This window comes from Neomonachus schauinslandi, chromosome 10, assembly GCF_002201575.2.
Source record: "Neomonachus schauinslandi chromosome 10, ASM220157v2, whole genome shotgun sequence".
In the NCBI taxonomy this organism is placed as follows: Eukaryota; Metazoa; Chordata; class Mammalia; order Carnivora; family Phocidae; genus Neomonachus; species Neomonachus schauinslandi.
The window spans coordinates 132,096,290-132,116,234 of NC_058412.1; the positions used below are offsets into that span (position 1 = coordinate 132,096,290).

At 47.6% G+C, this 19,945-nt stretch overlaps 1 protein-coding gene across 1 annotated transcript; it reads left to right on the top strand.

Annotated features, from left to right (window-relative positions):
• The first annotated feature begins 1,820 nt into the window (after positions 1–1,820).
• Positions 1,821–19,900, top strand: CASS4 (Cas scaffold protein family member 4). The gene is made up of 6 exons (XM_021677849.1): positions 1,821–1,853; positions 6,425–6,847; positions 11,921–12,022; positions 13,605–13,685; positions 14,582–15,892; positions 19,490–19,900. The coding sequence occupies exons 1-6, from the start codon at positions 1,821–1,823 to the stop codon at positions 19,898–19,900; spliced, it is 2,361 nt and encodes a 786-aa protein (XP_021533524.1).
• Positions 19,901–19,945: the final 45 nt, after the last annotated feature.

The window sequence follows — 19,945 nt, forward strand, 5'->3', positions numbered from 1 at the left end:
CCTATACTGCTTTCTGTGAAAATCTGATTGGAGTTTGTCTCCTCCACTGGAACGTAGATTGGCACGAGATCAGGAACTGTGTTGTTCACTGCTGTATCTCAGCAGGGCACCGGGTATATAGTAGACGCTCAATACAATCTTCGTGAATGAATGAATGAATGAATGAATGAATGAACGAACGAATGAACAACATCCCAGATTTCTCCAATTGTAGCTAATTAATCCCATAGCTCATTGCTGATTCAACATAGACGAACACAGTGCATCCGGCGGTTGTGTGAACGTCTCTCCAGAGAGAGAATCTTACCCTTTGTCTTTGTTTCTTTCTTCCAAATGCTTATTCCATTTTCCTTTCCCCTCTTGCAGCTGTTGTATGAAGGTGGACATTTGAGGGAGATGCCCTTTTTGGAAATTAGTTAGGGATATTTCTTTTACTGCTCACAGAATCTAACTGCCAGTGTGCCCACAGGGGACAAAAATATAAACATATGACTTCCTTCATCTCTTAAATATCTACACAGATGTTTCCAAATTAACACCCTATCAAAAAAAAAGCAAAAACCCTGTGAGTGGCCTCAGAGAGTACTGCAATCGCTGTTAGGCTCTCTTGGGGTGGGCTGGTGGTTGCTTCCAAGTGTTATCTATAAAGAGCTTAGCCCCGTGCCAGGGACATAGGGGCGCGGTGAGTGTTTGCTGCCACCGCTTCTCCTCCCCACACCACCCGTCGCCCCAAAAAAGTCTGGCTCGCCCTGACTCGATTCTCTCCTCAGCACGCCTAGAGGCTCAGCGTCTCAGTCCTGTGTGGACGCAAAGGAGGAGACCAGCCTTACGTGGGTGGTCAGGGACACCTCGGCAAGAGGTGACTTTCGTGCAGGGACAGCCTCTGCAGGAGGTGACCTTTGAGCTGAGATCTGAAAGAGGAGCCAGTCATGCAAAGATCTGGCGGAAGAGTGTTCTGGGCAGGAGAAGTAGCAAGGGCAAAAGTCCAGAGGTGGAAGCAAGCTTAGTTGCTCTGGGAAAAGGGAGAAAACAACGTGACTGAAGGAAAATTAACAGGCAGAGTGGTGGGCCAGGAGGGCGACCAGACAGGGAATGCAGGTTTTGTTCTAAGTGGATTTCGAAGCCATTGGAAGTCTTTATTTATTTTTATTTTTTTTATTTTTTTAAAGATTTTATTTATTTATTTGAGACAGAGAGAATGAGAGAGAGAGAGCACATGAGAGGAGGGAGGGTCAGAGGGAGAAGCAGGCTCCCTGCCGAGCAGGGAGCCCGATGCGGGACTCGATCCCGGGACTCCAGGATCATGACCTGAGCCGAAGGCAGTCGCTTAACCAACTGAGCCACCCAGGCGCCCATTGGAGGTCTTTAAATAAGAAACCAACATGATCTGATTTAAGGATATAAATATGTATGTGTATAAATGTCTGGAGAATGGGTTGTAAGGGGAATGAATGGTGCAATAATGGATGTGAGAAGAGCAGTTTGAGTCCAAGTGACCTTAGACAAGTCATTTGACCTCTCGGACCCTCAGTCTCTTCCTCTGTAAAACAAGGATTAGAAAACCCACCTCTGAGGCTTCTGAGAGTTAAGTGATACAACGACTGCATCGCTCCCAACACAAAATAGGGCCCCATCAACATGGTCCTGTGTCTTCTAGGTGAAGGGGCCTCCAGATCCCTCACTTGTGTTACATTCTTCTTCTGGAACAGAAACTTTGATGGGCTTTGTTATTAAAACTCCGAGACATTGACTGATTTCATGAGGTGTCCTGAGACATCCCTGCTGATTAGAACAAAGGGAATTAAGTGGTAGCGCCATACATGGGCTTTGCCTTTGCCGGGAGTTTACAGCCGGTAAGGTAGGCGGGGTTGCACTGCAGACTGCAGGCTGGAAGCAGAGTAGTAAGACTGCCCATCTTGGACAGCTGTGGGTGCCCGCTGGAGTGGGTGATCGTACGAGCCCACTGTTCTCTAGGAAACAGTCCCCGCCTCTCGCAACAGGCAAATCCACCGACGAAGCTGGTGCCAATCTGGACGTTTCCGAGCAGCTACCACACTGCAGCAACTGCTCTCTGTACGCACGCGTGATCTTATTTCTAGACAAATGCAGGCACGTCTCAGATGATCAGCTTTTTCTTTTATGGATGTGCCAAGTGTATTTCATGAAGTTGTGGTGATTGGTTGCAGACTGTGTTTCTGTTTTCTCGCCAGTGTGGACAGTTGAAGTGTAATGTTCAGGAAGGTAAACTCATGAACCTCAGGAGAACATACAATGAACTCATGTCAAAGATTTTATTAAACGGATTCATTAATGAGAGAACCAGTAAGATGTTCAAACTGGGTCAAAGAGCATTTAGGAATCTAGGTAATTGTAGGCAATTTAATAAAGGATTATTAAGAGAGGATTGCAGGGCTTAGTTATAAGTCTGGTTCAAGTCTGACAAGGTAATAAACCATAACCTTTCAGGTTCTTTTCTTACTATACAGAGATTATTATTAACTAGAAAAAAATCTACAAAGTAACATGGAACTTCACTAAATCCTGGCCTTTAATTGGTACTCTTTATAAGATTCTAAAACTCTCTTCTCTCTAAATGCTTCATCTCTGCTAGATTCTGCAGGCTGGAAACACACTCACACTACATTCACGGGACAGTCACTGAGTGTGCAGACTAGCCTGGTCTTGAGGCCCATCTTTGGGACATCTTGGTGGTCATTCTCACCAAAGGCCACCTAATGGGATGGGCAGAGAGTCTCAGAGAACCTCCTTTTTACCCTACTCTAGAAAGACACAGGGGCTCTCATGTCGGTACTGAGTGTCCCTTTATCTCCCAAAGACTTGAACACAAGGGTATTACTCAGCCTTCTCCACCCATTAACTCTAAAAGCAACCAATGAGCACCTGCTGTGTGCTGGAAGCTGGGGATGCAGTTAGAGCAAGGAAGGTATCCTTGGGTGCCTGGGTGGCTCAGTTGGTTAAGCGACTGCCTTCGGCTCAGGTCATGATCCTGGAGTCCCTGGATCGAGTCCTGCATCGGGCTCCCTGCTCGGCGGGGAGCCTGCTTCTCCCTCTCCCGCTCCCCCCTCTTGTGCTCTCTCTCTCTCTCTCTCACTCTCTCTCTCAAATAAATAAATAAAATCTTTAAAAAAAAAAAAAAAAAAAGGAAGGTCTCCTCTTCCGGAGCCAGTGCTCTAGCCCGGACATAGATACCAAATAGATGATCATCACCTACTTAATGAATTATATGTGAGTGTCATCAGTCCTGACATGGAAAAGCATTGGGCAAAAAAAATGGGGAGGACCAGTGTAGTCTGAAGGAGTCTGGGTGTCAAGGAATCTTTTTGCAAGGAAGGGACATCTAAGAGGAGTCTGGAAAGAAGAGTGGGTCTAACTAGGCACACAACTGCTGACTCTCAGAAAGAGGGAACAGCCTGTGGGAAGGACTCAAGCCCCCACAAAGGGTAGCGCTCCTATGGGGCTGATGAGGAAGTGATACCACGAGCCTAGAGATGTAGGCGGGAGTGCAATCTCTTAGGGCCCTGAAGGTTTGGGGAGAGCAGGGGCTACGGGGGAGCCTCAGAAGTTCACAGAGTGGATCATCACATGATCAAAGTTGGTATCCCCAAACTCAAGCACGGGGAACAGTGCCATAGCTCGTAAACATTCAGCCAAGGTCGGCTGCCCTTATGAAGGAATACGTAGCTAGGTGGCCAAGGGGACACGTCGTGGAGTTCCTCACACCCAGAAGGAAATTGGTGTTTATTAGCCCTAACTGGGCTCTCTGCTTTTCAGTGTAACCCCATACACTCACTCCACCTCCAACCAGTGAGATTTGTGCCTCCCTCCCAGGGGAAGGTTTCTGGTTCACCCGGGATGGGAGAGGAGAGGCCCACAGGCAGGAATGTCCTTCACAACACACACACCTCTAATGCTTCAGGACCATGTTCCTTCTTTTTAAAAATGAGTTAATTTCCAAGAATGAGTTCAAAAACCTCTCAAGTTTCCATGACAAAGATTTTAAAACAAATGTACCACCCAACCGAGAGCTCATGCTGAGGGTCATGGGCTGGGAGGAAATGGACAGTCTCATCCACAATGGACGGAAGTGTACATGAGTCAACCATGCCCAAGGGCAATGAGGGAAGGAGGAGCCCTAAGGATTTCACCCACCTGGACATTTCTCTGTGGAAATAAATAAGGAGAGTTGCAAATATTTAGCGATGAAGATGGATCATCTTAGCACTGTTTGTAATAGCTAAAAACTGGAATTAGCTAAAATGTCCCAGAACCAGGAAGGACAAGCATGGTTCATCCTCACAGTGGAAAATGGCACCACTATTTAAAAAGATACTGAATGAAGAAAGCTGTTCATGGACACGGAAAAATGTTCGCAATCTATTATTAAGTAGAAAAAAAGCAGATTATAAAGCCATATGTAGCATATGATCCCATGAGGTTTTTAAAATACAACTGACTCTCGGTATGTATATGAACGAATATGCACAAGATCTGAGAGGTCACGAACCAAAGGAGTGACGGTGGTTCTCTGTGGCAGGCATTTCTGTTTTCTTCTATTTGCTTATCATTGTTTTGTACTCTCTCTGTCCTTGCTTTTGTAGCAAGAAGAAAGTTCCATGTGCAAAACTTATTCATGATCTCCTAGGCCCTCAACTGCAGTAGATTTTATGTGGGATTGTCAGTTTCTGCATGGAGGATCTGACTTTACTTATGCTTCTCACATAGACATGCAACAGTGTTTCTCTAAATACATAGAGACCTTACTGTGTGTTTAAAATGATATTTTTCAGCAGTTGGACATCCGATCCCATTTTTGTAACAGAAAAACTTTATGCAAAAAAGTAAATAAAACCAACACTTCTTAACAAATGTAACAGGATGGCTCATCATTTTTGCTTTGTTTTATGAGTATAAGAGGTATAACTAACTAAATTTAGTCGAAGGAAGAAAAAAGCAACCGGAGGGATAAATACCAAAAGAGTCTGGAAAGTTACCTCTAAGTGGTGGGATTATGGATAATTTTCACCTCTTTTTTCTTTTCTGTATTTCCTAATTTTTCTGTGACAAGTGTGCATTGATATAATAACAGGTGATCGTGTTAAAACCCACAGAAACAAACTGCTTTCATTTAATTACAGCAAAAATCCATATAAGAAGGAGGTTTACCCATTGCTATCCCTGAGACAGGGTGATTTTCCTTTGAGGACCATGTGGCTTACAGAAAGAGCATGAATCTGAGAATTAGGGAGCCTGACTGGGTTGGGTTTTTTTTCTTTTTTAAGAATTTACTTATTTATTTGAGAGAGAATGAGCATGGGCAGGGGAGCGGTAGAGGGAGAGGGACCAGCAGACTCCCTGCTGAGCACCGAACCCGACACAGGGCTCAATCCCAGGACCCCAAGATCATGACCTGAGCTGAAGGCAGATGCTTGACCGACTGAGCCACCCAGGGGCCCCTGACTGGGTTTTGATCCTGGCTGTGTGACCATAGACTAGTCACTAACTCCTGTGTCTCTATTTCATCACTACCCCGCTAATGAACATTGACTGAGCATCTCTCATGCACCTGAATCTGTTCTTGATGCTGGGGACAGAGCAGCAAATAAGTGAGATATGGTCCCAGCAGTCACAGAACTTAGAATCCAATTCAGGAGAAAAAGAGCGACAACGAGACAAAGAGCACTATGGTCATTAGGACAGTAACAGCCAACCTTTACTGAGCACCTACTAACTGCCAGGCCCTATTCAGTGAGCTTTGTGTACCTAACAACCCTTTTCATTCTTGCCCCTGAGGAAGATGTTATCATTAGTCCCATTTGACAGACGAGGAAACTGAGGCCCAGAGAGAGTAGCTAATTTGCTCCAAGGCCCACAGCTAAGAAGTCGCAGAGCTGGGATTTCAATCCGACTATGTGCTCTGCTGCACTCCCCCGAGAAGCTCATGGTCATCACAAATGAAAACCGTGCCCTGAGAGCACAGTCAGGAGACTCGACAGGTTAGACTGCCCTGAGGAGATGACATTCCACCAGAGACCCCAAGGATGGGTCGGAATAAATCAGGCAAAGAGTAGGGACAAAAGCCTGTGGGGTCAAGGAAACATAAGAATGTGTTTCTAAGGGGCGCCTGGGTAGCTCAGTCATTAAGCGTCTGCCTTCAGCTCAGGTCATGATCCCAGAGTCCTGGGATCGAGTCCCGCATCGGGCTCCCTGCTCCGCGGGAAGCCTGCTTCTCCCTCTCCCACTCCCCCTGCTTGTGTTCCCTCTCTTGCTGTGTCTCTCTCTGTCAAATATATAAATAAAATCTTAAAAAAAAAAAAAAAGAAGAATGTGTTTCTAAGCCAGGGGCTTGGTGGAGTGGTTGCTGGCAACAGTAATAACAATGAATTCTTTCTCCTCCCGTCCCCAGACACTCTTGGCCAGAGCACTTTATGACAACCACCCAGACTGCTCCTACGAGCTGGCTTTCTGCAGAGGAGACATCTTGACCATTCTGGAACAAAACGTGCCAGAAAGCGAGGGCTGGTGGAAGTGTTTGCTCCATGGAAGGCAAGGTCTGGCCCCTGCCAACCGCCTCCAAATCCTCCCTGAGGCCCCCGCTGACAGGCCCTGTCCGCCTTTCCTGAGAGGCCTGGAGGAAGCTCTCGCCAACTCCGAGGAGACCTACCAGGTACCCACCCTGCTCAAGCCCCCAACTCCAGGCCCCGTATATGAGCACATGAAGGGCTGGGTAGAGGGGCCTCCACCCACCACCGCGCAAGTCTACGAATTCCCTGACCCACCTGCCCACGCCAGAATCGTCTGTGAAAAGACTCTAAGCTTTCCGAAACAGGTATGCATGTTTCCAAATAAAACAGAAGGGTCGAGGGATATGTAACTCCCAGGGGCTGACCTCGCCCTTGAGTTCTTGGTGTCCATTGGGAAGATCAATGTGCAAAGTGGGAACCTGGACCCCTTTGATTGGGTGATGATGGGGGAGCTCGTATCTGGCCCCCAGTTCAGTTCTCACTAATATTCTCGGCACTCTAGTGATTCCCCACCCCACCCCCTGCCCCCTGTTCTCCAAGACATCCCCGCTTGGCAGGAAATTGAAAGCTTAGTGGAGCTGTTCATGAAAGTATTAAGGACTTCCACCATGGCCTTTTTGGACACTAGGACTTCTAGTGATTGGTTCAAAGGCAAGACATTACCCAACAGATTTAACATCTATATTCCTTTCAGCCAAGAAACTTTACTTCCAGAATTGCTACAGAAATACCCAAGGAGGCAAACATATATCTGGGTGAGGAGGCCATGGCCATAATAGCATTTTTTGTTATAGGGAAAAATCTAAGATGCCTAAATGTTTGTTATCCCTACAACATAGTAGGCACTTGTCAAAAAAAAAATGAAGTCGTTCTAGGAGGCACATATAAGGGAGAAAAAATAGCCATTTAAACAAAACCAACCAAACAAAAACTAAACAAAACAAAAAAACCCAAATGATCTGTGTGCATATATGTGTGCGTGCTCACCACTGAAAGAACACACACCTACAGAGGTCCCCTTAGGAAGTGGAGTTGGTCACTCTTACGTTCCCTGTACCTGCCACTGTGCCTGGCCTGGGGTGGGTGCCCAGTCAATGAGCAGAGAGATCAGGAAGTTGATTTGTGTGTTCTGTACAGTATGCATGACATCTGCAATTTTCAAAAATAGCAATTAAAAAAAAAAACAGAGGAAATGAAGCACTAGGTAGATGCAGAATGAAAACATTTTTTTTTTTTATATGGAAAGGAATTTAAAGAAGAAAGGAGAAAAGTAATGTATTGCTGTCCCCAGGCCCGGGCCTTGATGAGGTGTTAAGCACGCAGAACAGATTTGCATGGTCTTCTGTCACTGTGGGTGTTTCCTGCACACTTTGCTTTCAGCTCAAAGGACACATCCCACCTGGCCCCAGCTCTGGGCAGGGGTCCTGGCAAGGTCTGCGTCCAGAAAGGCCGCTCCCCCGCCCCCCCCCCGCCTGTGAACCCCACAAGGAAGCTGGTCACGCCTCCTGCGGCAGCCCACAAGGCAGACCCTGGAACGGCTGGCCCACCGGGAGGCCTGGCACGCTCAGCTGCTGTCTGAGCAGCTGACTCAGAGCAGGGCCTTGGTGGGGCTTCCTCCACGAGCAAGTAGTCTCTGCCGAAGTTAAGTTGAGTTTCCCCCTCTCCCCAAAAGGCACACGGGGGCCGTGTCTTCTGTTCACCGGGTGTCCCAGGCACCCGAGCCCAGGGAAGGCTCCTACCGCTTTAACGTTTGTTAAATGAATGAAGTGACCGTGGACCCCAACTTCTAGACGGGCATCGCAATAAAGAGAACGATGCGTTTACTCTCTAAACCTAACTCGGCGAAGGGTCAGGGCATTGGCTGGGAGATGTGCCCTTGACGTGAAGCGTGTCTGTGATGGGAGCCCCCCACCCACCGCCTTGTAAGGCTGCGGCCGTGGACAGAAACCACAACCATGATGGGGAATTCAGAAACCAGGGGCTCTTGAAATGGGCCCAGTAAGACACCTGGGGAACTTTCCTGCCTTTTTCTCCTGCTTCCGTTTCCTCTGTGGCTGCTCCATCTACATTTTTCTCCCTCCTCCCCCACTTTTTGTTTGTATCGCCTTCAGTGCGCTTGCAGGGGCAGGGGGAGGGGAGGGGGGTCTCTGAGAGCAAGAAATGCCACCTGTGGCTTGGAAATCAGTAGTGTGGTCACCTGGCTTCCGGGGCAGCCACAACTATGCTGGGAGAGTGGGCCCATCCCAACACCCCTCTATACCTCTCTGTCTTGCCACATCACTTCTAAGTGCTCCTCAAAGCACTTAGAAGTGATATGCTAAATAATTCCACTCCTTCTTCTACCACAAGAAGGAAGGAGCTAGAAGAAGTGGATGAAACCCAGTTCAGAAGCTTCCGATCCGAGTAGCCTGGGGGTTAGCCCTGACTCCTTGGTGGGCAGAAGTGCTCGATAGAACTAGGCAAATCCGGCCACTAGCTTTGGGCTGTTTTCCAATGGGCAGTTCACAGGCATGGAACTGGGCCAGGTGACCCATTTCACAGACTCCCCTTAGCCCTGCATGGACGATCACTAGATTAAGGTTGACCAAAAATTAAAAACCAAGAAAGGTGAAAATATGTCACTTTTCTCGAGTTGTCTAATCAAGGAATCCATGTGTCAGGATCAGACGTCTCTGTCGCTGGAAGAGGCCTTGGTGGGTCTTAAGAATGACTTGTCATGCTACAAACGAGGGAACTAATTTCCAGGGAGGTGAGGTGGCCCAGCCAGGGTCACAGGGGGATGAATACCAGCGACCGCAACTTCCTTGTGCCCGCACGTGGCTGCCCATGCCCTTAGACTCTGCATGCCCTTGCTCTTCGTTTTCCTGACTCTGTGGCTGATGTTATCTATTCTTCGAAATTAGCTTTTTGCTGAGAAGTAACCTACAGATCCTAAGGGGATAGCTTAGTCACTAGTACCTAGATCAAAAAACAGAACAAAACTAGCACCCCAGAAGCCCCCTCACGCTTTCTTCTGGTCACTTCCTCCAGGGTAACCACTGTCTTGAGCTTTGTTTTACTTTTTATTCCAACTTCCTTAATGTAATATGCTGGCCTGACTTTTTTTTTTTTTTTTTTTAAATCGCCATACAAAGAACATATTTGATGTTGGTTTGAATTCAGAAAGGGGAATCTTTCATATTTCAAGTGAAAAGGGTCCAACTTCCTGGTGGAATTATTCTCAAACCCACTAGTTCCTGAACTGGAGTTTCCTTTTGTCTCCCTATTTTGAAATCGTGGTTCTCAGACATGTTCCTTAATTGATTGCCACCTTGAACCTCTGTGTTTCAAGAAACACTGGGCATTTCTGAACCAGCTTCCACCACCTGAAATTCCACACACAGGAAAGCCCCTTTGTCCTCCGTGGGTGGTCTACCCACAAAGTCAGCTACAGAAAGACAAAGGGCTTGGGGTCTTAGAGGGTAAGAGGCAATGGGAGTGCATTTGGAAAAGCTCTGTGGCAGGGGACAGAATAAGCCGGAGGTGGAGGTGACGGCCTATGGCCTGGCAATTGGACAGGGCAGGCATGTCAGGAGCTTGGATTTAACCCAGCATGGAGTGTAGACCAATCAGCCTAAGACCAGGAGGGACAAAGTCAGCTTTGTTGCCCCACTGTAGAGAGAGGGTTCACAGAGCAGAGGAACCGTGGGCTGTCTCACAAACAGAGGATAAGGGAGCTTGATTAGTTATGGGGTTGGGAAAAGGTGACGTGAATACAAAGGCCTGTCTTGATAGGCTCGATGCACAACAGGGCAGTGTGTAAAGGGCTCAGCGTCAGCCCAGACTTCAAAGCAGGCTGTTCTCTCTTTGGGACCCTCCAGGCTGAGGTAGATGGGGAATATCGCATCTGATACCTCGTGTCACAAGCTCTGTGTTGGGGACCGAAAGTGAGCCTGCTTCTCTGATGAGAGTGGGATGTTTCCTTCTCACTGATAGAACTTCAGACTGCAATGCTCCCGAGAGCCTAGGATTTTAGAGAACCAGTTTTCTCTGTGAGTGAGGAAGCAGTCATCATTTGGAGGGAGGTTATTTTGCCACTCGACAGCTGACTGTGTCCTGGGAAGGAATGTCTGTCCCGTTCGCTTTGTGGCTGCTTTATCTGCGTCCGTCATTCCAGCCTGATCAGTGGTGGGACCCACTGGTCCCTACCAGTGTCTCAAGCTGTACACTTCCTTTCACCCAAAACGAGCAAATAAATAAGTAGATACTCGCATTTCCTTCATGCCACGCCGGGTCGCCCTTGTGAACAAAGGGACTCTGATCTCGTCCTCATAAGCTGCTCCTCTACCTAGACTGCCCTCCCCGGCTGCACATATTCAGGTCCTCTCCATCCATGCGATCCAATTCAGAAAGCCCTTTCCAGTGACAGGTTCCTGGGGACCCAGTGGGAAATGCAGTCTCCCTCCGCCAACTCTCTGGACTTGACCCTTTCCTCTCCTCAAGGCCCTGTCTCGCTTTCCAGCCTGCGTCCTGGCTGTGTCCCCACCTTATTTCTCCCCCATTAGACCTTGACCCTGGCAGACAGCACGCACTCCCTTATATAAATCACCCATTCCCGGGCCCCTCTTGGAGACGTCCTTGTTTGAGAGGTCTGACGTGGAGCCGGGCAACCGTATCATTTTGAAGTTCGCCAGGTGGTTGGTTCCCTGGCCAGGTCTGGAAGCTGCGGCCCCTGGAGCAGCCAGTGTGGTACCCGGTGTAGAGTGGACACTCATGAGTTCTGGAGGATTCACTCGAATCCAGTTATAAGCACAGCCTCCAAGGCTGAGGGCCACCTTGGTCTGGTCCCCTCCTGCTGCGCCATCGGCCCTCATCCCCAGTAACACATCCTGTGACAGGCCCCTGCTCCCTCCCCGCCCCCTTGAGTCCCTTCACTTCACACCCTTTGAGCCTCTCCTGTCCGGCTCACTGCTGCATCCCCAGCATCATCAGATGAACACAGTAACACCCCCAGATTGGAATCACAGCCCCGGATCCCTCGAGAACTTCAGAATCATCTGGGAGGTTCACTGAAACTGCAGATTCCCAGGCTCCCCACAGGACTCAGAGACCCCAGTACAACTGACATGGGGCCCGGGAATCTGCATTTGAGCCTGCTGCCCAGGTGAGGCTGACGCAGGCAGCTGTGGGCCCCCACGTGAGGAAGACTGGCCGCCACCACGGGACCTCCCCTCCCATGTCCTGGGTCTGAGGTCTGAGTGAAGGGCCGCCAGGCAGGGGTGCAGGGACATGGCCTCCACACTGTCAGGCTGCCTTTGTTGTGTGAGGGTAACTTGGAACATGATCTGCGGACTCTGCAGTGACGTCTCCTTCCCTTGGCTCTTCTTTGTCTCCCCAAGGCCCTCTTCACCATCCCCAGACCTGCTTGGGCCTCGTTGCCAATGCTGCCTTCCCAGGTGTATGATGTACCGGCCCAGAGCCGGGGTCCCCCAGCCCTGAAGGTGAGTGTCGGCCCTGGTCCTGCCCGGCCCGTGGGGTTCCCCATGTCAGGCAGATTGCTTTTCTGCATTCAAGCAGGTGCCGCCGAGCCTCTCCTCTCTCCACCTCTCCTCTCCCCGCACCTGCACCTGTTGCTGAGCATCTCTTCTCCTCTCCTCGCACCTGCACCTGTTGCTGAGCATCTCTTCTCCTCTCCCCGTACCTGCACCTGTGGCCCGTGGATGAACACACTTGCTCCCTTTGCCAGGACAGACGCCAGGAGCACGGCTACGCCTTGGGCACAAAAGTCTTAAAGATATATGTGCAGGACTCGCCTCACTCACCTCACCCTCACTCCGGCCCTCTTGACCCTGTCTTTATTGAAAATTTTGTTCATCATGAGTTTTTCACATTGTGATATTTTTTAAAAAAATGTTGCATCCCATTATTATTTACCTTGATGACCAAGAATTTTGGGGCTCCCTCAACTGTTTTGACCAAGGCAGTTGCTGCACTTTCTTCACCCTGGTCCCCGCTCGAGAACAGGTCATCCCCAGCGCAGCCATCAGATTCTCACCCTTAGCTTTTCCCAAGCCGGAGTCAGCCCCTGTGCCCCACGACCCCACACCCAGGTGGCACAATTCGTCATTGAAGGTCCCATTGGTGCACTTTCCACTCTGTCTGAGGGGAACGAAATGCACCCTACCCTTCCCCAGTGAGAAGGAGTCAGTAAGAAACTCACAGTTCGGCTCTCTCCAAAGAAACCCCTCTCCAGAGTCCAGCATCTTCCCTCTTCTTGTGCAGACCCTGTTTCGGTGCTTCTCCCTGTCGCTTTGGAATACACACCTACTTTTCACATCCTGATATATGTGTTTTCTAATTGCTGTACCAAAAAAAAGAAAATGCACATCATCTGTTTGGGCACCATGTCTTTTGCTCCTTACTGGGTGTATATACGTCATTTGGCTTAGTGTCTTGGTGGTTAACAGGCGCTCAGTGAATATTTGCAGGATGAACACACAAATTACAAGCACAGGAAAATTTCTGCTGAGAAAAACAAACAAGAAAGACAGAAGCATATTAAGTCCCAATTCCATGTATTGCTTAGTCAATCCTAAGGCTAACTTACAGATGCAAATGAGCTCCTGTTTTTAGGCAAGTTCATTCTCTCTCTAGTTTGTCCCCAGCTTCGGTCAAGAAGGCATCTTTTTATTTTTTTATTTTTTAAAAAAGATTTTATTTATTTATCCGAGAGAGAGAGAGAGAGCATAAGCAGGGGGAGCGGCAGGCAGAGGGAGAAGTAGGCTCCCCACTGAGCCCAGTGTTTGACTCGATCCCAGGATCCTGGGATCATGACCTGAGCCGAAGGCAGACGCCTAACCGACTGAGCCACCCGGGCAACCCAAGAAAGCATCTTTTTAAAGCACAAAGTCCATTGTTGAAAACATAACCACATAAACTTCCACCATGCGAGCATCATGACCAAAAGCCTCAAAGTCTTTGGTGATTTCTATTTTCATTTGGAAAAACAAAACAAAACACTGGAGTGGGCAGAGTTTGCGCAGGAAGGAAAAATCCAAGTTATCCTTTTCTGTCTTTCCCCAGGAGCCAGAGAAGAAGCTGTTATATGATATACCCCCCAGCCCCCAAAAGGCAGGACTTGGTCCCTTGGCCAGCCAACCACATGTAAGTATGACAGGCACCAGAGATCTGATGCTAGGAAAATGTGAGCATCCTCTGGGACGTTTTATCAGCTTGGTCAAAATTGGGAATGCAAATTCCTCATAGCAGAGCTTATTTCATTTGAAACTCCTGATGGCAGTGGTATTAAGGAACAGGTTGAGTAATGTGGTTTGGGCAAGTCCTCTCTCTTCTCCGTGCCTCAGTTTCTCATGACAGACTAATTGTGAGGATTGAGATAATTCTCGTGGAGAACCTCATACAGGTATAGTGTTTGGCACAGAGCAAAAGCTCAGTAGATCTTAGGAAAATTCTTCTTCTTCTTCTTCTGTACCTCAGAGATATGTTGTGTTAAGGTAGATTTTTATTTGTTTATAGGGGACATGCCTTAAATTGAAAATCTGTTCATTGTCGAATTGTCACACATTTACAATACATATACCTATGCCCAAGTTTTTTGGGGAAGGCCTTAAAAAACAGATGACATCTCTGAAGTGTTGTGAGAGATGCATAGGAGTTTGTTAGAGGGCAAGGAGCGGGTCGGGAGGGCATGTAGAACAGAAGGACTGGTTTGGGAAAAGTGAACTACAGTGGACTAAGGGAGCACTCTGAGTTCAGGGGAAGGTGAACCGCCGGGGTGACTGGACCCACAAGGAAGCTGGTGGCCGCCGTGGTGGGGAAGCTTAAAGGTGGGTACAACCAGATGATGAAGGGTCTTGAGTGATCATGGCAATGGGGAGCCACTGAAGATGCTTGAGGAAGGGGGTGACAACCAGATTTGTAAGAAGCACAGTACCCAGCACTTAGTAGGTCCTCAGTGTAGTTGCACCTTTGTCAAATGAGTCGCTCAAACCCTCTTTTTATTGCTGCTGACCTGGGCATTTTTGTGTGGTTCTTCACAGGGGCGGAGTGCTCCCCTGGTGTCGGCAATCGCCGTGAGGCGAGGCAGCTACAACACGTTACCAAGCCTCCAGAAATCAGAATGGATTTATGACACACCAGTGTCTCCAGAAAAAGCCAATGGCAGAAATGCATCTTTGAGCAGCTTTGTGGAAGAATCAGAGCCCCACACTCCGCCCAGGTATATGTCCAGCTTCCAGGATCCTCCAAACAGCAGAGCAAGGTCCCTCTATCCGCACCTGCATAAAAATGTGCCCATGCAGAAAAAACTCAGCCTTCCAGAAATTGCTTCTTATAAATCCCTGGCACCCAGGGACACATTTCCCTTGGACGAGGGCACTGGTTACAAGGTGCCTTCAAGCTTTCTGAACCCCCGGGTGGAACAGAAGAACACCAAGCCAAACATTTATGACATCCCTAAAGCGATGCCGAGCGGCCCCCTGGCTGTGAAGGAGCTGGGGAGAGTCAAGGGGGCTCCGGAGAATGCCCCGGACCGCAGCTCCTCGTGGTTCTCCGGCCAGGCCCCCTCGCCGTCTCCGGAACCGGACAGGTTGTCCGTTTCCAGTTCTGACAGCAGAGCCAGCGTTGTCTCCTCATGCTCCTCCTTGTCCACGGACTCCTCGTCTAGCTCCTGCTCGGAGGAGTCAGGAAAGGAGCTCTCCTTGGACCCGGACTTGGCCAGAGAGACGGTAGCAGCTCTGCAGCACGAGGTGGCCAGTTCTGTCGCCAGCCTGATGCTCTTCGTCAGCAGGAAGTGGAGGTTCAGAGACTATCTGGAGGCCAACCTCAGCGCCATCCGCAGCGCCGCTGACCGCGTGGAAGAAGCTTTGAGAGCATTCCTGGGTTTTGCCCGCGGGGTCCGTGGGACTGCCTGTAACCTCAGCGACACTAACCTTCAGGCCAGAATTAGGGACCAGCTACAGACCATCTCCAATTCCTACCAGATCCTGCTTGGAACAAAGGAAAACCTGGATAGCTGCAATTGGTCCTTGGAAGTCCTCGTGACGGACAAAGTCCAAAACAGCCTGGATGACCTCGAGAGATTTGTCATGGTGGCGCGGATGGTTCCAGAAGACATCAAGAGGTTTGCCTCCATTGTCATTGCCAATGGGAAGCTCCTTTTCAAGCAGAACTGTGAAAAGGAAGATACCTTGCAAATGACCCCCAATGCACAACTGAAGCTTGCAAAATGCATCCAGCTTCCCCAAACGGAAATTGAATCATACCAAAGAAGTGCTCCTTTTAATGAACAAAAGGAAGGTGAACACTCCCCTGAGCTACTAAAGAAAAACGGGACAATTAGCTGTGAACTGGTGAGTTCAGGGTGGTAAAATAGAAGGAGGCTTTCAAATTTCATCTGGAGGCGTCGCCCATCAGATGCTAAGAGCCTTTCACTAATTGTTAGATAGTTCAATAATTGGATATTTATTATCCAATAATAATAAAAAAATATCCAATTATAGAACTATAATTATAGAACGATAATTGGATATTGAAAGATAATGATCTTTCAATAATTTTTGAGAGACATTGGTTCCATTTAAAAAAAATTAAAATTCATGAAAGTAATGTAGATGAAATCTTATTAAGAAGTAAGATAAACACTTCAATATTAAGGCACGTAGGATGTCTTCTGGAAACTCCCAAGGGATAGTTTATCTCTAATACTAGGGTTAGGAAGGACTTTGAAAACCTTTTGAAATCTGTTCCTTGAGCACCTTTTTTTTAATCTCACTCCCCAGTTTCCTTGCACTTTTGAAAGTTGTTGATTTAGTCATTGTGTTTGTGTGTCTCAGAAACAGAAGAGGAAGTGTAAACACTCTTCCAAATTGTGCATGGTCTTAGCAGCCTCCAGACTGCAGTTACTGTTAGAAATTCTTTGCTGCATGAGTTCAGACGTTGTAGAAAGAGAACTTCTGGTTCAAGGATCGCAAGTGCCAAGAGGCACGGCACGTAACCCGGGGACAACATGACTTGGCCCTTTTAGCCCCAGTCTTTTTTTTTTTTAGTGGCATTTTTATTGTTATGTTAATCACCATACCTTACATCATTAGTTTTAGATGTAGTGTTCCATGATTCATTGTTTGTGCATAACACCCAGTGCTCCATGCAGAACATGCCCTCCCCAATACCCATCACCAGGTTTAGCCCCAGTCTTGTGTGGTATTCTGTTAAAATGCCTGCTGGTTGGTGTAACAGCTTTCACACATTCTAGAGAAGCTAGAAACATGGGTATTTTTCATTCCCTAATTTAAAGATGTAGATATAGATAAAGAGGTATACTATACACAAATATAAATATAAATATATATATACAATTTTTTAAAAACTCATGTGTCCAGAGTGCCTGGGTGGCTCAGTCGGTTAGGCGTCTGCCTTCGACTCAGGTCAGTCCTGGGATCAAGCCCCACGTCGGGCTCCTTGCTCAGCGGAGAGCCTGCTTCTCCCTCTCCCTCTGCCTGCCACTCTGCCTACTTGTGCTCTCTCTCTATCTCTCTGTCAAATAAATAAAAACCTTTAAAAAATGTTAAAAAAATAAAAAACTCATGTGTCCTTGTATCAAGCCATGCTGGTAGGCAAAATTCAGCCCTTGGTCTTGCAGAGTCTCCTTTGTTGAAAAAAAGGCATCAGCCCTCTGAAACTAATAATATACTATCTGTTAATTAACTGATTTTAAATTTTAAAAAAAGGCATCCGGAGGCAGAACCATTGACAGAAATATAAAGAAAAATGCTCAAGTTTTAAAGTGGACTTAAATACCTCTGTACAGTGTAAAAACCACTTACATTGGTAATTGGAAGGGATTTTATTTTTCAGAAGCTGCCTAACCTAGAAGAGACAGAAAAACCCGTCTTGGAAGGAAGGTTGGATGAAAACAAAAACTTCGAAGGACAGGTAAGTGATAGGGCTGGCTCTCCCGGACTTCTGACCCTTTATCGCTCGAGATGTCTCCTGCTATGAACAAGTCGGCATTCTAGCCATGACCCCTTTGGGAGTAGATGTTTTTGTGACAGTTTTTCCTGTTTGCAGTAGAAGGAGCCCTGAACAAGTCCAGTGAACCCCAGTATGTGGAGCACGATTCTTGAACCATTAGTGACATAGTTTTCGGTGGTCGGCAGGTTTATCACGGGTGGGACTGACATGACCTTTGACATCCTCTTTTAATGCTTCTGATTACAATAGAAAAACTGTTTTGGTTTGGAGCTTGTGTATCATCAACACCTCTTTGACACTCGATGTTCTTCCCTTTTTTTTTTTTTTTTTAGTCAAAGATGTTATCATTGTGCTTATTTTTTTGGTTACCTTCTACTTGCGGCAAATGACAATGATTTTCCAGTTACCAATCTGAAGAGTTTCCATTAAACTAGTATAAGTAAAACCAGTGGATTCCTTTAAAGACAAAGATGAAGCAAGTCAGGTTAAGAGGGAGGCAAAAATGGCATAACTTGTGAAGGTTGTCTGAATACCTGAAGCCTGGGGATCAGTGAAACAGATCAACTCCCTGGCTGGGGGTGGGTGCAGGTAGAGGAGGGAAGGACAAAGATGTCTCATGACATGGACAAGATCATTCGTCTTCTCAGGGGCAAACTAGAACGAGATCCCTAGGCTGGAAGTCCTAGGTCAGGGAGCCAGCGTGGTCAGGTCCTGGGGAGGGATCCCCTCTGTTTTCTAATTCTGTCCTCTCGTGGCAGAGAGCAGAGAAGGAAATGAGCTCTGACAAGGGCATAATCCCATAACAGGGCCCCACCCAAAGGACCTCATCCAATCCCAGGTACCTCCCAAGGGCTCATCTCCTGCTACCTTCACGTAACAGGGTAGAGTTTCAACACACGAAGTTGGGGGGCACAAAAGTCAGACCCTCTCACACTGTCTGAGTGCTTCCAGGCTGTGAGTTTTGAGATCGCAGGTGGATGAGAGAGCGAGCAGTTTAACGAAAAGACTAAGAATTCAGACTTAGCCGACTCAGCTTAGAGCGCCGGCTCTTCATTTTGCTACATGAATAACCACGGGCAGCCCCCTCACTTCAGAGAGCACCAGTCTCCCCACCTGCCTAACAAACGGGCTTTGGGTGATTACCCGGAGGGGTTGCCACTAAGTTAGATGCTGAGAACCTTTCAACAGTGCCTAGGCTTTGGAAGACATTGGTTCCACATTTCAGAAAATACAACTCATGGAAGTAAAATTCTAGATGAAATCTTACTAGCAAGTTGGAGAAATATAATATTAAGGCAGATAGGTCAGCATATTTGGATTTCTTCTAGAAATTTTGGGGGCTCAGGTTTACTGCCGATGTTGGAATTAGAAAGGATTTTTTTTTAATCCTTTAAAATCTGTTCTTTAAATTTTAAAATCTCACCATCAAGTTTTCTTTTATTTTTTTAAAGATTTAAAGATTTTATTTATTTATTTGTCAGAGAGAGAGAGCACAAACTGGGGGAGTGGCAGGCAGAGGGAGAAGCAGGCTCCCCGCTGAGCAAGGAGCCCGATGCAGGACTTGATCCCTGGGATCATGACCTGAGCGGAAGGCAGACGCTTAACCAACTGAGCCACCCAGGCATCCCTCTTTTATTCTTTTTAAAGTTATAGATTTAGTCATTGTCAATGTGCTTCTTGGGATGGGCTGCTAATGGTTTGTTGAGAGTATTGAATAAGATTTTATATATTTAACATGTAAGATTATATAGACAACACAATAGATAAGATTGTATATATAAATACTATAATTTATATGTAACAGTGCTTTGAAAAGATTAATTTGTTAGGCAGATGGTGCACTGTGGGGCATCCCAAACAAAACTGTATTTTTTCTTATAAAAAGTCTAGAAAATTGAGCAAAATAGGAAACAGGAGACAACCACAGCCTGGTGATCAAATCTGTCTCTTATCAATTGTTTTCTTCCCTTTTCCAGAATCCTAGCTCCCCCATCCCACAGCCTTTGAGTCAGCAGAATCCCGAGAAGAGATTCCACCTTTCTGAACACTGCCGGCTCTATTTTGGGGCGCTCTTCAAAGCCATCGGCGTGTTTAACAGCAGCCTCAGCAACAGCCAGCCCCCCGAGATCTTCATCACGCAGAGCAAGCTGGTCATCATGGTGGGGCAGAAGCTGGTGGACACGCTGTGCAAAGAGACACAGGAGAGGGACGTGCGCAACGAGATTCTCTGTGGCAGCAATCACCTTTGCAGCCTGCTCAAGAACCTCGCGTTGGCCACCAAGCACGCCGTGCTCAAGTACCCCTGCCCTGCAGCCCTGGGGCACCTCCAGGCCGAGGCCCAGAAGCTGGAGCAACACACTCGGCAATTCAGAGGGATGTTGGAATGAGCCTCCTTCCCCCTCTTTCTCCCTCCCTAAGGTTAACCTCTTAGC

Bases quoted from the DNA above. Each gene is read 5' to 3' on its own strand.
- CASS4 (XM_021677849.1), top strand. From the start codon at position 1,821: ATGGGCTTTGCCTTTGCCGGGAGTTTACAGCCG. The intron at 1,854-6,424 runs GTAAGGTAGGCG...TCCCGTCCCCAG, and splicing joins TTGCCGGGAGTTTACAGCCG to ACACTCTTGGCCAGAGCACT. The intron at 6,848-11,920 runs GTATGCATGTTT...TGTCTCCCCAAG, and splicing joins CTCTAAGCTTTCCGAAACAG to GCCCTCTTCACCATCCCCAG.